This window comes from Prunus avium, chromosome 7, assembly GCF_965620075.1.
Source record: "Prunus avium chromosome 7, drPruAviu1.hap1.1, whole genome shotgun sequence".
NCBI classification, from domain to species: domain Eukaryota; kingdom Viridiplantae; phylum Streptophyta; class Magnoliopsida; order Rosales; family Rosaceae; genus Prunus; species Prunus avium.
In genome coordinates this window covers 450,745-470,402 of record NC_142290.1, presented here as the reverse complement: position 1 = coordinate 470,402, position 19,658 = coordinate 450,745, and the positions used below count along the sequence as shown (strand labels likewise).

At 38.4% G+C, this 19,658-nt stretch overlaps 2 protein-coding genes across 5 annotated transcripts; both read right to left on the bottom strand.

Annotated features, from left to right (window-relative positions):
* Positions 1-2,414: 2,414 nt before the first annotated feature.
* On the bottom strand, positions 2,415-10,742 carry LOC110744735 (Tetratricopeptide repeat (TPR)-like superfamily protein). 4 transcript variants are annotated; one of them, XM_088244337.1, is made up of 9 exons: positions 7,676-7,695; positions 7,042-7,169; positions 5,126-5,921; positions 4,857-5,018; positions 3,919-4,772; positions 3,681-3,774; positions 3,361-3,456; positions 2,889-3,274; positions 2,415-2,809 (listed from the first exon to the last, which is right to left on the bottom strand). In XM_088244337.1, exons 4-9 carry the CDS (start codon positions 4,983-4,985, stop codon positions 2,779-2,781), a joined length of 1,590 nt encoding a protein of 529 aa, XP_088100463.1. In that variant the 5' UTR covers positions 4,986-5,018; positions 5,126-5,921; positions 7,042-7,169; positions 7,676-7,695; the 3' UTR covers positions 2,415-2,778. The 4 variants fall into 4 exon arrangements, with proteins under 4 accessions (XP_088100463.1, XP_088100461.1, XP_088100462.1 ...); XM_088244335.1 differs by lacking the exons at positions 2,415-2,809; positions 2,889-3,274; positions 3,361-3,456; ... (2 more) ...; positions 4,857-5,018; positions 5,126-5,921 and adding an exon at positions 10,653-10,742 and having other exon boundaries at positions 7,676-10,568; XM_088244336.1 differs by lacking the exons at positions 2,415-2,809; positions 2,889-3,274; positions 3,361-3,456; ... (2 more) ...; positions 4,857-5,018; positions 5,126-5,921 and adding an exon at positions 10,653-10,735 and having other exon boundaries at positions 7,676-10,552.
* Positions 5,270-5,914, bottom strand: LOC148292745 (uncharacterized). Its single transcript, XM_088243978.1, has one exon. It carries the CDS (start codon positions 5,912-5,914, stop codon positions 5,270-5,272), a length of 645 nt encoding a protein of 214 aa, XP_088100104.1.
* Positions 10,743-19,658: the final 8,916 nt, after the last annotated feature.

The following is a 19,658-nucleotide window of genomic DNA, read 5'->3' as shown; positions in this document are numbered from 1 at the left end:
TATATCCGAGGTTGTAGGGGTTAGGGTTTAGAGGTTTGGGGTTAAGAGTTAGGGTATAGGTTTGGTATTAAAGGGGTTAGGTTTTAGAGGTTTGGGGTTAAGAGTTAGGGTTTAGGGTTTAGGGGTTTGGGGTTAAGAGTTAGGGTTTAGGGTTTAGGTTGTAGGGGTTTGGGGTTAAGAGTTAGGGTTTAGGGTTTAGGTTGTAGGGGTTTGGGGTTAAGAGTTAGGGTTTAGGGTTTAGGATCATTAAACTATTTCTTTTTCATTGGATCATTATAAGGAGTTGGTAGTTTAGATGTATGGCAATATTTAAGACTAAAAGGAAATAGGGTCTTGATTTGAATACCGTCTATTTAGGAAATTGAAATAAAAGTATACGGACTATATTGTTAGCTATTATAACATGAAATTAACCAAAACCAAAGCTGGCCACTTATGAAAAATAGCATAAGAGAGACAACAATCGAGAGAAGGGAGAGACAGAGAGACAACAATCGTTTGTGTATCCACATGTCTACCAAGTAATGGGATTCTGAATAGCATTCCTTTGGTCAGGAATTAGGGTACTAAAGAATAACTTGAGATGAGTGCTATCAACAAACAATAACTTGGGCTTGGTATTAAAATGATATTATGCATGCTGCGTTCAAAAACCAAGGTAATGTATTTGCCTCTTGCGATTATGTTTGTGAAGAGATATTTTCCTTTTTTTGTGTGTGTACAAATGAACATTCATAAGTAAAGACCAAAGAGAGGTCAAAGAACCACAAACAGGACAAAACCAATCAAACAACATGAAACAGGAAAAATACCAAAGCAACAATATGTTGATCAAACCTGTCATCTTGAGTATCACGCTTAAAGGATAAAGAAACCGAAACCAACTCCAAACCCACCACTGAGATACGTACGGATTCTCTTTCATGTTTACCAGTCAATGAACACGTGCACCATCACCCAATGACAAGTTTCCTTTTCGAGGGCACACGTTGTCCTATTTTGTATTCTCATTTTGTTTATGTTTAAAAATAAATTTTATTTTATTTTATTTGCTCAGTGTTCTATGAATATAGTCAAGACATCCACGCATTTCATTTTATGCAATGTCGACTTCCTCAGCCAACACTCAACGAAAGAGGTGTCCACACTGCAGTGCTGAGATGGTCATGTTCATTTCCAAATCCGAAAGGAATCTGGGCAAGCCATATTGGAAGTGCTTCACCTCATATGTAAGTGTTTAGTTTCCACAAAAATTTTCTTCCCAATCTAAAAATTGTAATGTATTATATTCGGTTATTTTGTAGGGAGCTACTAGGTGTAGTGGATATGAATGGGTGACTACAGCCAACATGCCAAGTGAATCTCACCTTCAGCAGCCTACCGCTATGCCTAATGCCAAGGAACTGAAAACATCTGCTGATATAATCCAAATACTGAAAGCCATTCAAGATATGTTTGTAGTGATGTTAGTTGTATCCATTGTGAATTTAGCTGTGAATTTCATGAAAATGTAATCACTGTTTTGACTTCCTTGTAATATGAATATCTTTTAAAGTTTCCATATTGTAATAGGAATCTTTTGGTTTCAATATTCTGTTTGTAAAATGATCAACCAGTAAGGGATAAAACCCAAGCGACTGGGAAGTGCTGTCATGGTTATGAACATGAGCATAACAAAGAGGGGTCACGAAAAATAAAAAGCAAATTTGAACCCAAAACCAGTAATGAATGAATAAGAAAACTAAAAACTAAAAACTAGAGCTACCCAGATGATAAAACAAGGGAAAAAACAGAGGAGGACGAGGCTACGGATGTGAGAAGGAGAAGAAAAAGAGAGACAGAGAGAGAAAAGAATAAATAAAAAAATAAAGAGAGTGGCGACCGAGAGAAGGTACTAAATAGCATTCCTCTGTTGAGGAATTTATGTACTAAATAATTACTTGGGATGGGTATGTTTTTATGCTATCAACAAATAATAACTTGGGATGGGTACTAAATGATATTATGCATGTGCCGTCTTCAAAATGCTAATATTATATGTGGCAAAAACCAAGTTAATGCTAATACTATATGTGGTTAAACCAAAGCAACAAGAGGACAAAAAACCACCAAGAGGACAAAACTAGTCAAACAGCAAGGACAAAAAAATAAACCAAAGCAACAAGAAGATATGTTGAAATCAACCCTGTCGTCTTGAGCCTCATGATTAAAGGACAAAGAAACCGAAATTAAGGATAAAGAAACCGAAACCAACCCCAAACCCACCACTGGGATACATGGGGAATCGCTTTCAATATTCTGTTTGTAAACTGATCAACTAGTAAGGGGCAAAACCCAAACGACTACTACATTTTGTTTTCACATATTGGGAAGTGCTTTCACGGTTATTGTATGACAATATGGCATAACATCCTTTTATCCACCTTTCTCATATTGTATCACGGTTATTGTGTGACAATATTATATGTACATATTTTCTTCGGCTTCTGAAGTTTTAAAAAAAACTTTCTAATTAAACAACATGCAACTCAGTGTTCTGAGTGAATTGCTAATATATTCACATCACCGTAATCAAAACAAAATAGTGTTGCATGTGTGTTCACACGGTTGGAAATACCTCTCAAGTTCAAAACTAAGGCAGTTAAACATTCAGCCATAATCATACAGCTATATATTGTAGCATCCCTGCAACAAGTCTACAGTAAGCTTTAGACGGAATAAATGCATGGCCTCATTTGAAATTTTCCCCAACTCCACATTCCAGCTCAGAAAGTCACATTATTTGATGACAAACATCCCGCAGTCACCGCTGAAAATAGGTAATAAACTGTGAATCATTCCACATTCGCAAATAACATATGTAAATGGTTAGGTAGAAAGTTACTCACCCTCCAACTTGTTGGGCAGAATCCATTACACGATGAATTGGCCACTCACCTTTTCGCAGAGGAAAATCACCAACATACCCAGCTTCTTCTAACAATGGAGTGATCAATTTTGCAAGTGGCTGCACTGCCTTTACCAATATGTGGGTCCTAAACAAATCTATATTTGAATCGTACACAAAAATTTCACAACTTGTTAAATCTAAAACAAGTCCCACCCAGTGCTTTTGCCTCACATTGTACGGCATAAAAACTTTTTTCACGGAAGACCAAGGTTTACCCCACGTAGGCAGTTTGCCATTAACCATTTTCACCAAAGCATTGCTATGGGTCCTATCTTCCTTTCCACCATAAAGGCGCATATGTTGCAAATCTATTGCAGCATAAGTCTACATAATGGCATACCAGTTATGCATCAGTTCAGATACCAAATGAACCAATTTAGCATGCATAATATATTATGGAAGATACATACCTGGAACAGAGTATCTACTATTGCCCAGTCCGAACGCACCAAGTTTGCATATATTGTCTGCCGTACCCTTAGCAAATACAATCCCATGTCGATGTTCTACACCAACAAATTTCCAATATTACCCCAATAAATCGTATAACAGCAGTTATTTGGGCACACCATAAAACAACATTAATACAACAACAATGAAGTTTCTATGTATTTATCTGCAATCTTTTATGAAATTTATTTTAATCTATAACATTATTTACTTCTTATACTTTGACTAATGTCATTTTACCACCCAAACAAATATTATGTTTCAGTTGCTCTATACTTACTGTGTCATTCAACCAACCATCCTTGGTCAAAAGGCGAATGAAGAAGTCATGCGAAGTGTCCACACCATGTTTTCCACATAATCTCACATGCGTACTGCAGGTGTCACCAAATATTAAAATCAAATCAGTTTCACCAAGTTCCTTACCAGAAAAATAAATCAGATTCACCAACAACTCAATAAGTTCTTATAATACAGTCATTTGAATTCCAATAAGTACCAAAGCAGGGAGAACCTACTTTTCTTTTTGTCCCCATTCCCAGAAGAATTTCGCTGTCTCTAGAAGCAAACCATGACGAACTGGCCTCAGGGGGTCAAAAGTAAGACCAACTGTCTCCTCCCCAATATTCGGAATCTCCTGCCTTTGCCAAGGAGTTTTGCATTCCACAGACTTTGGCCGCTTCATGGCAGGCTCAACAATTGAACTCTGTGCTCGACCCCGCTTTTTTTGGACCTTACGCACAACTACATCATCATCAAGATTATTATCATCATCGGCATCACCCTCTTCCATTGCCACTTTCCATTTTCGACAAGGGTTTTTAAGAAAGTTAACAAGGGTCACGCAAACCAATGCAGGATCATCCCAGTTAATCTCTGGGGTTATGTATTCCACGTCTCCCTTGTCATTTTCTACAGCATGTACCTTCTCTCCACCCTTCTCATCTTCATCCTCTCTCTCCTCTTCGTCATCCAGCTTTTCATCTTTCATTTCACTGTCTTCAACCTGTGCCTCACATACACTCTCTTCCCTTTGCACTCGTTTCACCTTTACAACTGATGGCACAACCACAGTTCCACCTCCATGACCTATCATTTTTCTCAATGCAGTCAATTCTAACCTCATAACTTCCATCCCATGATTGGTTGCGTTCTTGAAATCTACAAAATTTGCCCATTGCTCACTCTTTTCACGATGCAAAATTTCAATCTCATCCCCCAATCGCTGCACAAGAGAGCTTACTTCAGCAAGGTCCGTAGATACTCGAGGACCCATACTAGGTGCATCCTCTTCATGAAAATTAGTTCCCCAAGTCCAGTACTTTTGCCTCAGCTCGAGTGCACTTGGTCGTAGGAGGCGTAACGAAACATGCTGTCACAAAAACACAGTTCACATGTCATATACAATACACTTAACAACTTGAGTCATGAAATAAACATATTATTTACTGAATACCTGTTTGCTTTGAAAAATATACGCATTCAACTTTCTAAACTCAGGGGTTTTATCAGTAGATTCCCACCGGCAAATACGAGGAACTAATTCAGTTTTGTCCTTCCTTTTACAATATCTCAGAGGCGCCATTTCCAATTCAGGAATCAATTCATACGCCCAAACCTGCTCCAAGTTAATTTCAAAGTCAATAATTGTTTATGAACATGACTTTACAAAACAGAAATTATGAACTCAACTTTACAAAGCAGAAATTATGAATTAAACATTACTTGGAAAGCAAAGCTCAATCCCTTTATAGTCCACGCCGGTCTGTTAATTCTTTTATGCTTCTTATCCTCCAACTTCTTCTTCCTTTTCACCTCTTCTTTTCCTTTTCTCTGTCGTTTCTCTTTCCCATCATCATTCTCATCACTCTATCTTTTTCCAGGACTAAACAACAAAGAATCCTGGAGCTGCTCAAATGATATCGAACCCCACGGAAAGTTGTTTAATTCCTCCATATTATGTACCAAGTGTAAATACTCCTCGTTTATCCTAACATTGGGGGCTTTCCCCAATATCACAAACTCTATAAAGCATAGCATTCCCAATTTGAACACGTCCTCACTTCCAAATTTGGCGCTTAAGAATGCTTTTTCTATGTCTTGTAATGTAATGTGGTTCTTATTGCTAATATGAGCATCAAGTAGCCGATTTACACCTTCATCCTCAGCCGTTATGTGAGGCTCTACTCCAAATTTCAGACCACTAATTAGACAAAATACTTTTGCAGTGAACTGCACCACATTGGACCCTATTGCATAGCTAAGCCCGTGTATGTCCTTCACACCAAGTCCAGCCACGCGCCGAAGGGCCAGACCATGCACCATTTGACCACTAAATGAAATTTTATCCAGCTCCATCAAGTGCCCAAAGCAGGTCTCTCTAAATCTTCTCATTTGTTCATTACTAAACTTCAACACAAAATTACTGAGTACTGTACTCGGCACACATAGATTATTCACCCTCGCCGAATACACCTCTGATTCAGGAAAACAAAGCTCAAACCCAGATTCCATTTTTGACCTGCAACATACACCATTTACCCAACTTAATATATACTCATATCTATACTACTCACATTACAATAAACACATTATGATACAAAAAGGATTCGTAAATCCATACGAATGACATATAATCAACACATTCAGATACAGACTCTGATACCATTATCCATACACTATAATGAACACATTAAGATACTCATATGATACTGATATCCAAACTACTCACAGTATTATCGTGTTGGTTCTGATACACATCCACACTATTATCGGTGATAAAGGAAGACTGGATTGTTTATGTGGCCAGTTCAAACTTAAGAGTATTCTTTCCATTAAACATAAATGACATTATCCTAGCCATTGTAATAGTTTCCTACTGCATCTTTCTAAAAAATATACTCATATGATACCCAAATACATATTATTCACACTGTTATCAAGACATTCAGATACACAATCGGATACCTCTTTCTTAAAAAAAAGATACAGAACAAGGGATACCCTCTTAAGATACCCAGATTACCCACTAATTAGTGTGAAGATACACAATCGGATACCCTCTTAAGATACCCAGATTACCCACTTATTTGCAAGATACAAAACAGACACCCATATCCATACTACACACGTTATTATCAGCACATTCAGATGCAGAATCTAACACCGATAGAAATTCAATATGTCATGTCAGATCACCCATATTCAAGACTAAAAGATAATCACTTAGCATTGACCCCTATGAAATAATCACCTAAATCATTCAAAATGAAATTTTTCGTCTTTATTTTCAATACAACCAAAAACAATTAAATACTAAAGATATCATCATCAGCAACATCAGAATCGTCCTTACTTTCATCCTAATCAAATTGGGTCATTTCACAATTTCCATAGTGCCATTTACAAACTTCTGTCATTTACAAAATTTGACATACATAAATCCAGACACTGAAATCTTCAATCGCCAGAAATTGAAATGATGGAAATCTAAATTCCGTCATATTAGAATTCTATGTAATTTTCAATTCCTTCATCCAAACGAAGGGCTAGATTAATTAAAGGAATCAAACACCAATTCAAATGCCTTCTAAGTAAAAGAAAAGAAAACGTACAACAATAGAAAAAAAAACGATACAAACCTTTACTTTACTTTACGGGCATGCAGAACACCTATGAGGATCCCAAATCTTCCAGAAATTGCCCATAGCAAACATTGTAAAACCATGTGAGTGATGATATCCCACCACTGCAAATCTTTTGATATCCACTTCCCAAAGGAAAAACAAAAAAGAAGAGGAACAAAAAACTTATCAGAATAAAAATGGCGCAAGCTGAAAAAACAAATTGTATTACCATTTCAGTGCATTCCCCTACTGACTCTACGCAAATTTCTACCATTTAGTTTCTTCATCTACCTATCCACACAGTCAAAAGGCAAAAAAAAACCAAAGAAGCAGCTTTGACATGTCATGTAAGATTATTAAGACATCAACCCATATGTATAGTAAAAGAAAAAAAAACAGAGATTAGAATTCAATTTTTCCGTTTACTGCCTTTACTGAAATGTGTGACTCATCAGGAGAAGAAAGATCAGAGATGTTAGTAAAACCTCTGATAACCTTTAAAGGACCTTGGCATTTATGAAACAATCATCTTTTGATCGATTTTTTTCATTGCTGTTATAAATGTAACAGTTGTGTTCTTCACCACCCCATAAACCTTATATCTCAAACAATCCATATATAATAACTAAGAAGGGAAAATTGAGCTCACAACTAGGATAACTTCTTTTGTCACCAATAGCCTCGGCAGGAGCAGGATCCGTTCTTGAAATGATGAAAGCGACTGGAGTCCCTCAATATGATTTCATGCTCAACAATCTTGGATATGTAGGTAATCGCACTATGGCAATCTCCACAGACACGTAAGTTCTTGGTGATCCGGATAGGTGCGCCTGGTGGAGTAGTTAGGATTGCATAGGCCAAAGCCAACTTCTCACTATGCTCGAAAAGAAGGTCTCCTTTCTCTTCATCATCGACATCGTGAAGTGCATAGCTTGTCTCAGGGACATATCCAATGTCTTTGATCCGTTTAATCAAGTCAGCAAGGGTCTCATAAATTTCTTGAGACTGTGGATGAGTCCTATCACCCACAAAGAAGGTTGCATTGCCTTTCTTTCCTTGCACCCAACTGCAACCGGGCTTCTTCTTGATGCCCGTATGTTTCATTAACAATCTGATTCTGGCCACATCTTTCCAACGCCTGGCATTGGCATATATGTTTGAAAGCAATGTACATGAACTATCATTCTCTGACTCCGTCTCTGATAACTGATGTGCAACATATTCACCAAGTTCAACATTCCCATGGGTCCTGCAAGCACTGAGCAAGGCCACCCATGTAATTGGTGTTGGTTGCATAGGCATGCCTTTGATCAGCGCCAATGCGGCATCCAAGCGACCAGCACGACCCAAGATGTCAACCATGCAAGCATAGTGTTCTGCCCCAGGAACAACCCCAAAATCCGTGCTCATGCTGTTAAAGTACCTCATTCCTTCATCAACCATTCCAGAATGGCTGCAAGCATAGAGGACAACAACAAAGGTTACACCATCAGGCACCAGCCCCACTCTCCTCATCTCATCAAAAACTTGCAGGGCTTCTTCACCGCGACCATGCATTCCATAACCTGTCATTAGTGAAGTCCAAGAAACAGCATTCCTTTGTTGCATGTAGTCGAACACAACTCTAGCAGCATCAATGTCTCCAGATTTGGAATACATATCAACAAGGCAATTGGCCACAAACAGCTTCACAAAATCATACTGATTGCGTAGTACAAAAGCATGAATTTGCTTACCAAACCTCAGGGCACCCAGACGAGCACAAGCCATCAGGGCACAAGATATAGTAAAAGCGTTTGGCTTTAGGGGAAAATCCTGTCTGAGCATCTGGTAGAAGAGTTCTAGTGCCTCATTAGCTTCCCCATGTTGGGCATATCCACCAATCAACACAGTCCAAGTCACCACATTCCTTTTCTTTGGTGCAACAGAATCAAACATCATTCGTCCAACTTTGGGACTCTTGCATTTAGTATACATGTCAATCAGACCGTTGATTACCATTATATCATTTCCAGGGTCATTTCTGTCTAGGTTCAGGATCCATTTTATTGCATAACAATGAGTTTCCCTTCCATGAATCAGTGCTCCAGCAGAGGCACACCCTGAAAGAAGAGATATGAGGGTAACAGCATTTGGCTCAGAGCCACACGCCTGCATTTGCCGAAACACATCCAGCGCTCCATAACCGTGTCCCCTCTGAGCATACCCTGCAATCACAGCACTCCAAGTGACAACATTCAACTCAATCTTCTCCTCCCTCATCTTCTCAAAAAAACCAATAGCATCATCAAGTCTACCAATCTGAGAATACCCAGTAACCATGGCATTCCAAGAAACCACATCCTTTTCTTCCATCATCTCAAATACCTTGTTTGCCTCATCCATCATCTCACACTTAGCATACATATCAACAACGGCATTACCCACAAACACATCTTCAAATAATCCTCTCCTAATAGCATAACTGTGAATCTGCTTACCCCACATTGGTGCCCCAGCCGAAGCACAAGCAGGAAGAACATTAACTAAGCTAAAAGCATCTGGGCGTACACTAAAATCGCCCATCATCCGATCAAACATTGAGAGTGCATTCTTCGAATCTCCACTCTGAACATAAGCTGACACAATTGAATTCCAGGACACAACATCCCCTATTCCTCTCTCAAACAATTCATCGAACATTTTACGGGCATCATTCAAAGCGCCGCAGCGGCCATACATAGCAATAACCGCATTGCAAACAAACACATTTGAATCAAAACCATTTGCATACAAAGCAGCATGGACCGAAGAGCCTCGACTGAACATGTGAAGCTCGCCGCAAGCCTTGAGAACGAAGGGGTAAGTATAATGGTCAGGCCTCCACCCAAGCATTTGCATTCGCCAGTGGAGACAAAGCACGTCGTAAAGCAACCCAGAGCGCACGGCACTCCGTATAAGCACATTCCACCAGAAAACAATTGATGGGCACGGCACAAGGCGTTGGAGCAACGCCAAGGCTTGTGAAGGAGCATTGCAAGCTACATAGGCGGCAATGAGGTCGGTTACGGTGTGCGTAAGGCCTTGGACCAGGATATGTTGGTGTATGAGCTTAGCTTGGAGAAGAGACTTGCATTGTCTCAGAAGTGTTGATGTTGTCGTTGGTTTGGTAGAGAACAAAGCTCTGGTGGTTATGTTGGTCAAGTGTTTACTTACGGGTTTCAGACAAAGCAAGACGCAAAGCATGCTAAGGGATTACTGCATTCTAAGAATCACAATATGAAATGAAGAACCCGATAAAATGTGTAAAGACAATAGGACTGTTGTATTCAGAAACTTGAGCATGAAGGCTTCTCTATGTTGCACCGATACGCCGGTCATGAGGGGTATGCTCGTATCGGATACTCCTCCGATACGTATCAGATATGGAAAACGACGTATCGTGGACATTTCTGTTATGCTGACCATCTTCGATACGCCATGGACACACGAGCGATACGGTCAAGGATATGACGGGGGTATTTCGCAATATACTTAGCCTCTTCTTCTGGATTCGACAGAGGCTAGTTTTTACTGGTTTCGGCAGTAGAGAAGAAAGAAGAAGAAGGAAGAAGGAAGAAGGAATAAGGGAGAAGAAAAGAACTTACTTGCGCTTGCAGCTGCTGCGAATCTCCAGTTGCAGTTGATCTGCGAAGAAGAAGCGGCTAACTCGTGAAGAAGATGATGTTAGGTGCCCCAATTACAATACGCATCGTTTTACTTGCATGCTTTGAGTGAAAGAAACAGTAAGTTTCACTATGGGCTAGTGCCTAGGTCTGTTTCAATAATGGGCTAGCTTTGACAAAAGAAAAGCCCACTATAAGAAGAATGAGAACCAAATGGGGTTATTATAAGTAAGCCCAACCCAGATGCCCAAACTTTGATAATTCTTTGGGCCCATTATTGACCTATTTATATTATTATTTATAAATATATATATTATTAATCGTTGTATTAGTGCCGTACCCGTATCCTAGTTTTTGAAGATTTGTCATATCAACGTACTCGTATTTGTATCTGTACAACATAACTTCTCGCCAACCAAACAAAATCGAATAGGAGTTAAAGATGTAAGAATAAATAATAAAATAAATTCACTCCAAAAATAAAAAATAAAAAAATAACAAACCTCTAGCTTTGGTGCCAACGGTCTAACCTAGTCGAAAATGACATTGACTTGCAAACAAGAGGTCTATTTGAACCCTCATAACATCTTGGTAGTGTGTGTGTGTGAGAAACCCCCTCCCCTGTAGTTTAGACTATCACTTGTATTTGAAAAAAAAAAAAAAAACCTAAAGGGGAAATGGTGTTTCTCACACACACTACCAAGGTATTATGGGAGTTTAAACATTAGACCACTAGTTTGTAAGCAATGATGGACCCAGAAATTTTCTAGGAGTGGGCTAAATTTTTTTATTTTTGGGGGAGATCTTTTATAACCAGGAATTTTTGGGCTAATTAATATTATATGGTAGGATTATTATTATTTTTTATATAGAAAATATGATAGGATTTCAATGGGTAGAAGAAGAAGAAATCTGATGTGGGTAGCTAGGATAGGCTGAATTCTAAAAGATAAGAGGGCTAATATTTAATTGTAGTGGATTTTGTTGTTCAATTAAGACTAAAGTACAAAACCAGCACTGGACTAAAGCCCAGTCAAGCCCCTTCGTAGGTTCGCCTGTGTGTTGTAAGTAAATGTCCTTTTCTACTAGGCTAGACTGCAAATTTTAGCTTTATGATTGAAGACAATGTCGTAAAGAGCTTGAAATATTTTACAGGCATTTGTTTTTAATATTTTTAAAAATGAAAACAAAAAAATTGAAATGTAACTTATATGTGGTGCTACAGGAAAACGATAGGACAATTCATGAGCTTGGTTTTTTTGTTGAAATCACTAAAGCTTCAACAGTACATCATTTAAGGTAATAGAATGAAATATTAGCTCAGTATGCCAAGTAACATCCATCTTTTATTGGTTGTATTTCCACCCTCTTGTTCTATTTTCCCACCCACCTTATCTTTAAAATTTACACTGGCTTATATTTTGAGCCTTAATAGTGAGCCAACTGGGGTCTATTCATGCAAAATATTGCCAAAATGTTCTATTTATTGTAGCCTACATGATTGAAGAAAACATTTAAGTGTGGGCATTGCCCACACTTGTCTCTACGTAGGTCTGCCAGTGCTCCCACACCTCCCAGCCACCATCCCCAACAACTCCTTGTTGGAGACTATCATCGTCGTACTCATCACTACGGTCGACATTAGAGGTATTAATAAAAGAGTAAGAGATCTTGGCAAAGAGAATTTGCTTGAATTAATAATTAAATGGTACTTTCGGAATAATGGTAAGTGAAAAGATAGGATTGTGTTTTTTCAAATTTACATGATGGTAGGAAAATAGGACAGAGGTGGAAATAGTAGCACTCAAAAATGAATAGAAAATCATAAAAATACAAACTTCTTACGGTATTGTCTTCGACTATAAAGTGCCAAAATGAAATTTTAACTTATAGAATTTGGAAAGTAATAATTGGAACAAGAGTTCTAGCCACGAAAGTAAATGAAGTGCGAAAAATCAACCCAAACTTCTAAACATCAACATCCATACTCAAGGTATAACTACTTAAGATATATGCAAGCAGAACAATTAATTCATAAAAAGTAAATTTCTCATAAGGGTCAATCTTCTAATTAGACATCGAGAAAACCTAAGAGAAACCCTAAGAGAGAAAACTTCTAGCTACCATCTCTTTTGGGTGCTGAATACTGCTTTTTGTCCCCTCTTCCCCACTTTTTACTTTCCTCTCCACCTCCTTCCTTCCCATCCTCTTTGTTTTCCCCTCCCACATTGTCTCCCTCTTTGTTTCGTTGGCTCGTTTATGGTGTAATTCTACAACATATTTCAGACGATTTATTATTATTTTTTGGTATATCTCCATTTGTCGAAGAGGAAAGTCAATTGGTGCGGATATGTTATTGTTTGTTCAAATTTCTCACAGGAGAATATTCATGTGTAGATCCTTCAACTTTTGAGATTCCTTATCTCTCTTCCTCGGTTCATGCGAAACAAACAGGAGTAAAAGACCACACCCGTGGGGTGTTGGCCACGGGTGCTTGTTGTTAATATTATGTTAACTCGCAATTGTACGGGGCAATTAGTAGTATAGCAAGACAAGTACGAGGTCGTACCCACGAAGACTGAGAAGTTAAAACTAGTTATGTACTTAGATTACCAAATTCAAGAAAGTAGGAGGTTATGTCTAAAACAGAATTTAAAACAAGAGTGGTTGTGATTGTTGAACAAAAGAAGCAAAATGAAATTGCAAACAAAAACAAGTAAACAAATGTAACAAAGAGTGGTTTTAAGAGTTGGAAAACAGATTTTGAGACTAGGGCATTCGAATCACCATAACAATTCAATTCTGGGTTATAAAGATTCAAGTAACAAGTCTAATTCAGATTCAAAGATTGATTCTAGCTAAAGTATGATTAGGCCATGGTGTTTGGTCCTAACCTTGTGTTCCTAATTCCCTAATTTGATCATTTGTTGTCTAACCTAAAATTAAGCATTAGGAACCCATTAAGCATAGAAGAACATTTTAAACAACCAAGTATGTATCTAATCCCTGTTGTCGAATGTTCATACATACTCTTCCTATTCATAGTTCAATTCGAATTAAAGCATGGTGTATACTCTTAATTCAAACCAAGATAGTTAACAAACAAGTTCTAATGGTGATCAATCATTCAAACAAGCATGTTAACTTATAAGCATAATGAATAAGAACATGAATCATGAATCAAACTTGAAACTCCAAACTTATAAACCCAGAATATTCATGTTAGGTTACATCGAAGCCCTAGTTATGGATTTAGCTACTCATAATGGAAAAGAGACTTGAACAGAAATGAGAAAACATAATGAATACAATAAGAGTAGAAAAACCCTTTTTCTGAAGTTCTTGTGGTGTCCAAGGCTTCTCCAAGTGCTTCTCCACTTCTAATGCTTCTCCAATAGCTTCCCCACTTCTAGAAAGATGTATGAAGGATATGGAGGTGATTTGGGATGAGTTTGAGTGAGTGGTGATGGCTAAGGAAGATGAAATTCGTAGGGAAATTGAAGAGAGGTTTGCTGGAGTTGTTTTGGTGATTGTTGGAGTGTTTGGGATTTTGAGAGTGTTTGAGGATGGTTGGAGTGAATTGTGGGGGTTGTGAATCTCAGGATTTGTTGTGTCTTGAATGTGGAATGGATGTGGTATTTATAGGGAGAGGGGAGTGACAAATCTGAATTCAATATGGCTAATGCATACAACACTTGCATTATAAAAGATGAATTGGTTGATGCACTTCACTAATGCATACAACACTTGCATTATAAAATCTGAATTGGTTGATGCACTTCACCAATAGATCCCACCAGCAGCCCTAGCTCATCTTCATGTCACCATGACCAAGCTTCCAACCAGAAATGATAGCTCATACCTAGCTCACCATGACCAAGCATCTAACCAGCACATGCTGAGGTCAGCATAACCAGCAACTTCAAGGGCTTACAACTTGGGCTTATCTTAATCAAATTAGGACTTTAAGCACTCGAAATTGAAGTTCAGAATGTCTTCTTTCCAGCCATATATCATTTGGGCCAATCCAAGGTCGGAGGAGGAAGTTAAGGCCAAAACAAATTGCTAACTCATTTTGCGCGCTGATAAAATCCATCCTGAGCATGGCTCTGTGTTTGCTAGGTAACAGACTCCATATTTATCCAATGGGGCTGAATTTTGGATATGTTATAGTACACACCCATTGGAACAACTTTCATGAAGAATGCTGCCTCATCCGAGCTGTGTAGGTTGCTGAAACAAAGCTTGCAATATGACCTACGGAACTGGACTGGCAGGGGGCTGTAGCCAAAATGAGTTTGTCTTTGAAGCTCTTCTTCCATTCATCCAAATTAGGCCTTAACATGCTTGAATTGCATGAATTATGCTCTCTTGCTCTATTGGCCTACAAAACACACAAAGGGAGGCAAATAACTTAGAAATCTAAGAAACTAAGCAAAAGAAGTAAGTAAATTGGGCATGTATATGTATGAAATTATGAGCTTAACACACCCCCAAACCTAGATTTTGCTAGTTCTCGAGCAAAACAAAAGAAAAACAAAGGTAAAAACAAAATAAGAAGTTAACTAGACCACTTTCGTAGGTAACTCTATTGCATTGAGCGTATGCAACAAGCCTTTAAACCTCTAGGCATCCCTAGCAGGAGGAGTTGTGTCTCCTGAGGGTTTAACAGATACGATACCCACAAATGCTTTACTGAGTCTACAAAACAAAGTGGTTAGAAAAATAAACTTTGAAATAAACTAATGAAAATGAAAGAAAACTTTAGTCATACCTCCAACACCATAGAGTTGCCAAGATAGGTGATCAATGAGTGTGTACAAGTGGAAGCTATAGCTCAAAGGCACACAGTTTCAAAGCAAGCACACTCAAACCTTGAATAGAGAACATGCTTCGACTCTAATTCTCACATATAACACTCAATCACTCAGAACCTAAGGTTTAATCCTCTCAAGAAAGCATAAGTGAGTGTATGAAATAGAAGCACAAATTTGGTTAGATCTCATGAAAGGAATCAAATACTAAGAAAATAGATACACATATACATACCAGCACCCATGAATACATCCTCAAAGATCAGCTAGGTCTTTCACAAGGTTGTAATGAAAGGCTAAGGTTTAGGGGAAATGGAAGAATTAGAAGGAAAAACAAGTAACTTAAGAACATACCAAGGTTGCATTCTTCATTAATCTGCAAGGTATCATTGATTTAGAATGGCATGGCTGCAAACTTCATGGTTTCACCTGGCATGGACTTTATTTTTCACACTTAGATCATATCGACACACTTTCTCTTTATCTTTCTTATTTGCTGATTTGATCTGCATCTTCTTTAACTTCATTGCACAGATTCACATCATCTTTCATTTAGGCACATGGCAGCAACTTTCTTGCTTCAAACTTTATCTTGGCACACCTTGGTATATTTCTAAGCTATAGGGTATGGCTACAATAGGTCAAGTATCTCAGATTGAGATACAAAGGTAGGGAAATGATGAGGGTGATAGAAGAAAAAGGCTTTAAGTGTTTGGCTTCAAGAGGGCTAATGGAACACACATATGGGTAGGGTGAAAAGAAAGCATATAGAATGGTTATACACACATAGCCTAGCATCACTTCAATGAGTTCATTCATGAATGAGAGCAAGCACATGATATCTGCAAAAGAGAATCATCCTTAGTATTCAATCAAAATGAAATGATGAGATCAATTAGAGTGAATTGAAGAAAATAAGTATGGATGAGAAATAGAACACTTTAAACCCTCTCAAGAAAGCAATTAGGCTCGATATAGCTCACTAGGGTAGTCTCCACTATTTTCCTTCAAGAATTTGAGCATGGTACTTTAGCCACCAGAATTCTAAGAGCAAAAGCTTTGTGAAGTGCAAAATTCTGATATGAAAACCTCAAATAGCAGCTCCATAGCATTGATTGTATGACATTCTTAAAAAAAAAAAAAAATTAGTGATAAGAGAACGAAAATTGAAAACACAAATGGATAAGAAAATTGAAATTGAAAACCTTCCCCCCAAACCTAAATTGAACATTGTCCTCAATGTTAAAGCAAAGTAAAGATGATTGAGAACATGTAAATGATAAGGGGAAAAGTTAAGAAGAAGGTTTAGAAAGAAAAAAAAAATGAATATATAAGCAACTCACAGATGACCAGTTAAGGGCCTCAGAAAACACAGCCAGGGGATCCGGGAAGGTTGGAGGGGTCACAATGGTCCCGCTTAAAACCCAAACTTCTTAGACACCGAAGGTGTCGCCTAAAGAACTCCTAGACACTGTATTGACGGAAGTGCTCACTGGAGTTACCATAAGTTAGCTCATATGAAAAATCTTTTTAAATTTTTAAATTTTTTTATTTTTTTTAAATTTTTATAAAAAAAGAAACAGAAATTTAAAATAATAACAAGTAAAGAGAAAGGATTGAAATGCTCCCCCTTGATGCGATTAGGTCGATTGCTACCAAGCACCTTCTTCTTGAACACATGGGTTGCCTCCCAAGAAGCGCCTTAGTTACTGTCTTGGCAAGACATTGTGCAATCAGCTAAGTTGATGGTACGAAGGGAAGTTGATCTACCACATGGCCAGTTTGGATGCCAGCTGAAACTCCCTCATAGAATGGCTTTAAACGTTGTCCATTTACTTTGAAAGTCGAGCCATCTTTAGGGTTTTGAATCTCCACAGCTCCATAGGGAGAAACATTGACCACGGTGAATGGGCCTTGCCATCTAGACTTCAATTTTCCTGGAAAGAGACGCAAACGTGAGTTAAACAAAAGAACTGACATACCTTTGGAGAACTCTTTCCGTTGAATGTTTCTGTCATGGTAACTCTTGGTTCGTTCTTTGTAAAGCTTTGCATTCTCATAAGACTCATGTCTAATTTCTTCCAATTCATTCAGCTGAAACTTTCTTGCATGGCCTACCTTGTCTAGATCAAAATTCAACTTCTTGATGGCCCAAAAGGCATTGTGTTCAAGCTCCATTGGTAGGTGACAAGCTTTCCCAAACACAAGACGATAAGGGCTCATTCCAATGGGAGTCTTATATGCTGTCCTATAAGCCCATAATGCATCATTGAGCTTGGCTGCCCAATCTTTCCTTGTATTGTTCACCACCTTCTCCAGGATGTGCTTAATTTCTCTATTGCTTATTTCCACTTGACCAGAAGTTTGCGGATGATATGGTGTAGAGACTCGATGGGTGATGTTGTACTTTTTCATGAGTGCTTCGAATGGCTTGTTACAAAAGTGGCTGCCTCCATCACTAATGACAGCCCTTGGAGTACCAAACCTTGTGAAAATATTATCCTTCAAGAACTTCAGCACCACCTTATAATCATTGGTTTTGGTGGCTATGGCTTCCACCCATTTAGACACATAATCAACAGCAACAAGTATGTAAGTATAACCAAAGGAAGATGGGAATGGTCCCATGAAATCAATACCCCACACATCGAAGAGCTCCACAACAAGTATGTTATTCAATGGCATTTCATTCCTGTGACTTATGTTCCCCATCCTTTGGCACCTATCTCACTTAACACAAAAATTAAACGCATCTTTGAATAGAGTGGGCCAAAAGAAACCAGATTGCAGAATTTTAAGTGCTGTTTTCTTAGCTCCAAAGTGACCTCCACAAGCCAATTCGTGGCTATGCCTAAGTATGCTTTCTTGCTCTTCTTCTGGAACACATCTTCTGATGAGTTGATCCGGGCAATGCTTGAATAAGAAAGGTTCATCCCAGACATAATGTTTCACCATGGAAAAGAACTTCTTCTTATCCTGAGAAGTTAGATCATTTCTAAGAACACCACAAGCAAGATAATTAACAAAATCAGCATACCATGGCTCTTTGACTTGGGAAGCATATAGTTGTTCATCAGGGAAAGTCTCATTCAAGGGTAGCATAGCTGCTCCTTTTTCTTCAACCACAATTCTGCTCAAATGATCAGCTACCACATTCTCACATCCCTTCTTATCTCGAATCTCCAAATCGAATTCTTGCAGCAAGAGAATCCATCTAATCAAGCGTGGTTTGGCATCCTTCTTAGTGAGCAAGTATCTAAGAGCTGCATGGTCAGAATAAACAATTACTTTAGAACCAACAAGGTAAGAACGAAATTTTTCTAAAGCAAAAACCACAGCAAGCAACTCCTTCTCTGTTGTGGAGTAGTTGATTTGAGCATCATTCAAGGTCCGGCTAGCATAATGAATCACATGGGGCAGCTTGTTCTTCTTTTGACCTAAAACTGCACCAATAGCAAAGTCAGAGGCATCACACATTATTTCAAATGGTAAAGACCAATCCGGAGCTATGATAATAGGGGCTGAAGTTAGCTCCCTCTTCAAGGTAGTAAAAGCTTCCATGCAAGCTTCATTAAACTCAAAAACAGCATCCTTAGCAAGGAGATTACACAATGGCCTTGTAATGCTTGAGAAATTTTTGATGAACCTTCTATAGAATCCAGCATGACCTAGAAAGCTTCTAATTCCTTTAACAGAGGTAGGGGGTGGAAGATTTGAGATGAGGTCGATCTTGGCTTTATCCACTTCGATTCCCTTGCTTGAAATCACATGGCCTAGTACAATGCCTTGTCTCACCATGAAGTGAGACTTCTCCCAATTCAAAATCAGATTTGTTTCCTGGCATCTTTTAAGCACTAGAGACAAGTGGTGAAGACAATTATCAAAAGAGGAACCAAAAACTGAAAAATCATCCATAAATACCTCAATGAATCGTTCCACCATATCTGAAAAGATTGACATCATGCATCTTTGGAAAGTTGCTGGGGCATTGCACAAACCGAATGGCATCCTTCTATAAGCAAACGTACCAAATGGGCATGTGAATGTGGTTTTCTCTTGGTCTTCCGGAGCAATGGGAATTTGATTATAACCTGAAAAACCATCAAGAAAACAATAGTAAGCATGGCCAGATAAACGTTCAAGCATTTGATCAATAAAAGGCAAGGGGAAATGA

Coding starts and splice junctions, on each gene's coding strand:
- LOC148292745 (XM_088243978.1), bottom strand. CDS start 5,914: ATGGAATCTGGGTTTGAGCTTTGTTTTCCTGAATCAGAGGTGTATTCG.
- LOC110744735 (XM_088244335.1), bottom strand. CDS start 10,251: ATGCTTTGCGTCTTGCTTTGTCTGAAACCCGTAAGTAAACACTTGACC.